Raw genomic sequence first — 6,907 nt, 5'->3', positions numbered from 1 at the left:
TAGATAGATAGAAAGACAGACAGACAGACAGACAGATAGATAGAGACAGACAGACAGACACAGACAGACAGACAGACAGACAGACACTTCTAACCATGTGCACAAGAAAGGCCCGGTAGAAATGAACTTTGAGCTAGCTGAAACTATTGAACTGTTTCTTAGTTTAGTCTTTGCATAACTTTCAGTGCTTTTTTTTTTTTTTAAGAATAACGTGAAGTGTTATGGTTTGGATACAAGACAGCACATTCATACGTGCTCTCTAGAATGAGGTTATGACTTTTTGTATTGGTTTTGTGTTAAAGGGTTAGTTCACCCAAACTGAAGCGAAGTAATGCGTTTGTGTAAGAAAAATATCCATATTTACAACTTCATAAACCTTAATCTCTAACTTCCGCTAGCTGTCATACACGCGTTCACGAGAGAGTGGCGTCCAGCGGATGTCGTAGGCGTAGCGTAAACTTCAGTGAGAATATGCTAGTCTCGCGAGAAACAAGTTTTGTTTACAGCAAAGGAAAACCAGTGTCCTCTTGGCTTATATTGAAATCCTCCAACATTTTTTTACAAACCCTCATTTTGTACTACTAATTCGTGACCGGTGTTTTGTTTTGCTCTCTCCTCTGCGCTTCCATATTCGTCACTTCCGCGTTCGTCACCGCATTTGCCAACGTGCTACGTCATCCGCTTGACGCCACTCTCTCGTGAATGCGTGTATGACAGTTAGCGGAAGCTAGAGATTAAGGTTTATAAAGTTATAAATATGGATATTTTTCTTATACAAACGCATTGCGTTGCTTCAGAATGGTGAGTAAATCATGGGGTAATTTTCATTTTTGGGTGAACTATCCCTTTAAGTTATCACACGTTCATTCATTTATCTTCAACTATGTGGTACACTTTTTTTTTTTTTTCTTTTTTTTTTATGTTTGAGTGGTTGATTTGTAAATGTAGCTTTATGCTGTATCTCTACCTGGTGGTTACAATGTGTAAAATTATCTGTAATAATTTTATGGTACCATCCTAGAAGTAATTAAAGATAATGTTTTCTTAAAAAAAAAAACATAGAAATGTTGCATTATACAGCGTTGCTGTGCTAAAAATTATTCCCTATTTTTTTGTCTTTTTGCCTCTCTTTTGGTTTTATCAGATTGTTCCTAGCAAACAATCTATTTAAAGAGGCATGTGGAAAGTGCAGCACATGGCATTTCTTTAGCCCCTGTTTTTTTATTTATTTTATTATTCTTTATTTATTAAACATTTTTGATTTATAACTTTTTACATCAGAGCCCGAGATCTGCCCATATACATTGAAAAACCGACTGAAAAAAAAAAAAAAAAAAAACCTTGGAGGAACTCGCTGTTCTTGTTGTTCAGGTATGTGGGTGTGTGTGTGTTGTCAGTAGGCAGGTGTTAAGTTGTGAGCTGATACATGCAGCATGTGTACACTGAATTAATGTGCAAAAGTAGATTTAGAAACATTAAAGCTGGTGTGTTACATTTTTTGATGTTAAAGCACTTTCTTCTGTCTTAGCTTCATATTCAAAGAGAACCAAAATTAAGCCATCCAGAAGACTGTAAACACTGTGGCTTTTTGATGTTCTCACAATATTGTTTTACTGTACTTTCCTGTAATTACATATTAAAAGAGATATATGTCAGAAAAGACAGCTACTTTTAAATACCCCCCAGTGGAGAAAGATACCTTTTGCCCACAGAATTTGTAGTTACAACATCTTCCAGCAGGGGTTAATAGGGCCATGCTAACCAGACAAACCTTGACCGCATGCATATGATCCCATTGCAGCAGACAAGCAAAGACACAAATCTATTTAACCCTAGTTCTTTGTTTAAAAAAAAAAAAAGATTTTAATAGTTATACATCCACTATAATGGTTTTTTCCCTATTTATATACTACTTGTATACAGTTGTCGTCTACAAAATGTTAATTATTTTACCAAAATAAGAGGGATCATACAAAATGCATGTTATGTTTTATTTAGTACTGACCTGAATAAGATATTTCACATAAAAGATGTGTACATATAGTCCACAAGAGAAAATAATAGGTGAATTTATAAAAAATGACCCGTTCAAAAGTTTATATACACTTGATTCTTAATACTGTGTTGTTACCTGGATGATCCACAGCTGTCTTTTTTTTAATTTTTTTTTTTTTATATAGTTGTATAGAGTCCCTTGTTTGTCCTGAACAGTTAAACTGTCCATTGTTCTTCAGGAAAATCCTTCAGCTCACACAAATTCTTTAGTTTTTCAGCATCTTTTGAGATACACTTTGCAGTATCTTTTGCAGTATGCAAAATTTTGACCGCAACTGTAAATGGTTTAATCCGAATACACTCATACCTTTGATTTGTGTCAATAGTTAAATATGCTTTTTGCCAGCATAATGGTGTAAGATCTTCCAGCAGGGGATAACTGCAAATCTAACCAGCCAACTACTGACCTCTTGAGCCCAACATAGCAACAGATAAGCTCCTATCCAAGTGACTTCATTTTATTGTAGTTTTCGAAGACTCACATTCATAGTCAGTCTGCCCTATGATGCGTTACTGACACGAGGCAATTTGTTGTGTTCCTAATGGTTCATTGTATGAACTCAGGGAAGCGTTTTGTAGTTTTCCATATAAAACAGGTATGTGTGTTTTGGATAAAGTTCTTCTAGGCCTTCATGACCTTCATGGCAGCAGACCTGCTGTATGCGAGTATGAGACAAATGGTGAGAAATGTTGAAAGGTTATGTGTGAAAAACATAAAAAGATAATGTTAAAGATGCATGCTTTTTTAGATGTACATATTGATGGTCCCCTAAAAATACATCCCACAAAATGCAGAATATACACAATATATATATAGGTCTATTCAGATGACATTTCAGCAGTAAAAATGCAACCAACGAGTCAGCACAGCTGAATTTAGCCCCTACCCGCTCTTATTACACTACTGACGTTACACACGTTTCCAGTAGCTCTTCGTCATAATTCATTTTGACTGTACATCATCTTTAGTGGCTCATTCAGTCCAACATAAATGCTATAATTCTCATGATTTACTGATCTATAATACTCGAAATGCACCTGCAGATGATTCAGTGATCTCCTGGTGCCCTTGATTTAGTGATTCACATATTCTTTATGAAGCAATGATGCTCAAATATATTAGAGCCCATATCAATTACCTATAATAATTACTCTCATTTTTTTTTTTATGCAAAAAGTCCTGACATTTCTCTTGTGGTCTGTGGGGAATGGCTTTACAGCTGCATGCCAGTAATAAAAGTAGCTTATAGGCAAAATGACAATTTATCGTTTGCCATACGTGTATAACACATTAATGCTCTGGTTTCAAATTAAGCTCAATCGACAGCATTTTTTGGCATAATGTTGTTTGTCACAGGAAAAAAATCTGTAACACAGAAAAGGGGTGCTGTTTTGGATTTGGGGCCAATCTGTAAACATTAAAATACTTACTGTTTTAGTACAGCCACAAGATGTAAACCATATGCATTACAGTTCCAACTTTGTGATAACAGGTGCCCTCATCCTCGCCTTGCCCTTGACTTGTAGTGTACAAGTACAAAAGTGTGTTAGTGGTTTGCTTATTCTTCCAGAAGCAGCACGACCCTAATATTAGTCCAAATGTTTTATTGACTGGAAGACTACATTTCTATTTTTTTTTTTTTACTGTATGAAGTAGAGGTCGACCGATAGTGGATTTTACCGATACCGATAGCTAGGTTGGACCACACTGGCCGATACCGATTAATCAACCGATAGTTTTTAAAATGGTAAACGAAAATCTAAAACAGAGCTTTACTATTTTTAAAAAAGCAGTAGCAGTACTGAACCATACTTTGTAAATGAATAAACATATTAATATTAATTATTATATTGATCATTAAAGTTATTTCTTAGTTTACTAATGTTAAAAAAAGAAACTTTTTAAAATGTAAAAATATAGCCTATTAGTAATAGTAAATGTTGAAATGAACACACTAGGAACAATACTTTTACAGCTTTCATTAATATTACAAAAGGACTCTTACTGTAAAGTATTACCATTTAATTTCAACAGTCATGCTTAAAGATGGCCATCTTTAAATATCTACACAAGGCCATAGCATTAAAATTTCATATGTTATTGATATTGTATGTGTACTCTTTCACAATCAAAATTTAAAAAAAATACGCAAGTCACACACTGGACAAAAGCGCAGAGATGCGTTCTCGGAGAAGTCACACACCCAACGCGTCGCCGATAGTTCCGCCAATCAACTATCGGTGCTGATTAATCGGCAAAACCGATGAATCGGTCGACCTCTAGTATGAAGTTTACAGACATATAAACACACTTGCGCACATTGGAATAGCGTGGCGCATGTGCTCTTAAAACCGCATGTGCACACCAATGACACGCCATGCCTTTAATAACAACACGACTGCCATGAGCCAGTTGCAGGCAGGAGTTACAAGACTACAGGGAGACTGAGAGATCGACAGAGAAGGGTCAGCAGAGGAAATAGAGAATGGAGGATGATGTAACAAACAATAGAGAGGGAAATGTATCAAACTAACCTCAAGCTTTTGTGTTTTTTGTGTATTGTCTCTCTGAACTCTCTGATCTTGTGGGGGCTTGTAGCATCTGATCTCTAATGTGTTCTTTTCCAATTATCTGGAGAGGTGTATGCATGTCTGTGTTTTTTAATTAAGTGTGTTAAATCACTTTACCGCTGAAACAAGTCTCTTTGCTCATCTTCCCCTCTTGTGTCTTTTTTGGTTCAAATTGCAGAGCCACCTGATTGCTGCACTTTGTAAATTGTAATTAGCTCTATTGTCACCACTAGATGGCAGCAGTGTGCTTTGCTATTATCACATAGCAGCATATGATTGAATCTCCAGCATACCTTTCATTGCAATCAGGTGTTTTTTTTTTTTATTCTCTCCTCTCCATACGGATTCTTGTTCCACAAACCTGATACTGTGTGATCTATATAGAGGCAGAGCAAGTATGGTTGCCCCCACCTTCCTCTTTCCATCTCTTTTTCATTTGTTCTTTCGGGCCAGTGGTTACAGGTCTTTGGGGTGACATAAAGGTTTCAGGTGCTTTCGGTGCCGCAGCACAGATCCGAGCAGGCACAGGGCCCTAGACGGAAAAAGCAGAAATTGGAATTGATTTTGGGAACATTTGGGGCTAATGTATCTCTGTCTCTTTCATTCTGTCTCTTTGCTGCTTTCTCTGTTCCTTTGCCTCACATCTTCCATCTTTGAACTCATTAGATATTACAGATATTACAGAATGAGTTCAGTTTGAAGGGCTTATCCTGTTAAAACATTTTATTGGTATATGCATGCTTAATTGATAACCTCTGTACTTTTAATATAATCTTTTATTATATTTTAATAATATTATGTCTTTTATTATCTTTTATAGATTTGCCAATGACATAACCAAGGATTTGCAGACTCTTCCTGGGGTTGAGTCGGCCTGCCCCAACGCTGCTGGATTTTTGTGGTAACATTGTGAAATTGAAAGGAAGCAGATTTGCCAGTCACCATGCCAGCCCTCTCCACCAGAGCCGGCAGTGAGATAGGTACCTCATCTTACACTTCATACCTTATTGTACGGCAGTAAGATCCTCTAGTTTGACCAGCCAAGCTTGATCAAATGACAGCTTATGTTTAATAATTGTTAATATTGTGTCTTTGTGTCATCTAACATGTTTCATGATTTTAACATGATTTTTAAAATGTTTTTGATTTCTGATGCTCATACAGACTGCATTTGTTTGAACAAAAATAATATTGTGAAATATTATTACAATTTAAAGTAACGGTTTTCTATTTGAATATGTTTTAAAATGCAGTTTATTCCTGTGATGCCAAAGCTGATTTTTCAGTAGTCTTCAGTGTCACATGATCATTCAGAAATCATTCTAATATGCTGATTTGGTGCACAAGAAACATTACGTATTGTTATCAAAGTTTAAAACAGTTGTGCTGCTTAATATTTTTGTGGAGACTGATACTTTTTTTCAAGATTCTGATAGAAAGTTGAAAAGAAAATTTATATAAAATGGAAATCTTAATTGTAACTTTTATAAAAAGGAAATTGTAACATTAATAAATGTCTGTTCTGTAACTTTTAACTCTATCCTTGTTGAATAAAAGTAGTAATTTCTTAAAAAAAAAAATTTTTTTTAAATACTGACCCCAAAATTTTTAATGTACTGTAAGAATTGTTTTTGGTGTTTGGAGACCATACTGCTAAATAATTTGTAACTTTAGCAGTGAAAATGAATAATATGAAATTATTTCCCTTCCCACATACCTCACTCTCAGTCTCATTTCCTTTATAAAGAAGGGATTACCAAGTGAATGTAATCCATTAGAAACTAATTCCTAGTTTGGGTATAAAAGACTGATGGACGAGCACAAGGTTGCTAGGAGACATTTGGTATGGTTAGGTTACTTCTGCTGTGCGCGATCCTGTCTTACCCAACATGTTTTTAATGAACACTTTAAAAGCCCAGTAAGCCACTGTGGATCTGATAGATTAGAACCATTACATACCTCATGTCAAGATGTGCGCAAGGACTCTTGTGCCCTGAAAATTATGCCACTGCTCTTGATGAGTTATTGGCTGCTATGCTGTTGTTGGACACCTGACAAAAACACACTCTCTCTCACTCACTCACTCACTCACTCACTCACTCACTCACTCACTCACTCACTCACTCACTCACACACACACACACACACACTCACACTTGCACACTTTAAACGTTTCATTCATAAGGCAGGAAATTGAGATTTAATCTCCGAAACCCATTATAAAATTGATCAAGGATGATTGCACTGAAATTATTAGCTTGTTTCTGGCTTGTTTTCCAGT

At 35.8% G+C, this 6,907-nt stretch overlaps 1 protein-coding gene across 2 annotated transcripts in view; it reads left to right on the top strand.

The window, feature by feature from the left end:
* The window catches only part of mpp7a (MAGUK p55 scaffold protein 7a), a 136,541-nt gene that overhangs the window by 35,888 nt on the left and 93,746 nt on the right, over positions 1-6,907 (top strand). The window contains exons 1-2 of one of the 2 annotated variants that reach the window (XM_016550911.1): positions 1,313-1,371; positions 5,447-5,606. In XM_016550911.1, the coding sequence (XP_016406397.1) occupies positions 5,570-5,606 (37 nt within the window). In that variant the 5' untranslated portion in view covers positions 1,313-1,371; positions 5,447-5,569. Of the gene's footprint in view, positions 1-1,312; positions 1,372-5,446; positions 5,607-6,907 lie in introns of those variants that run through there. The other variant, XM_016550910.1, reaches the window with a different exon arrangement.

The sequence above is a fragment of the Sinocyclocheilus rhinocerous genome, unplaced genomic scaffold, assembly GCF_001515625.1.
Source record: "Sinocyclocheilus rhinocerous isolate Xijiao unplaced genomic scaffold, SAMN03320098_v1.1 scaffold735, whole genome shotgun sequence".
Taxonomy (NCBI): Eukaryota; Metazoa; Chordata; class Actinopteri; order Cypriniformes; family Cyprinidae; genus Sinocyclocheilus; species Sinocyclocheilus rhinocerous.
This window is presented reverse-complemented; position numbering and strand designations above follow the sequence as displayed.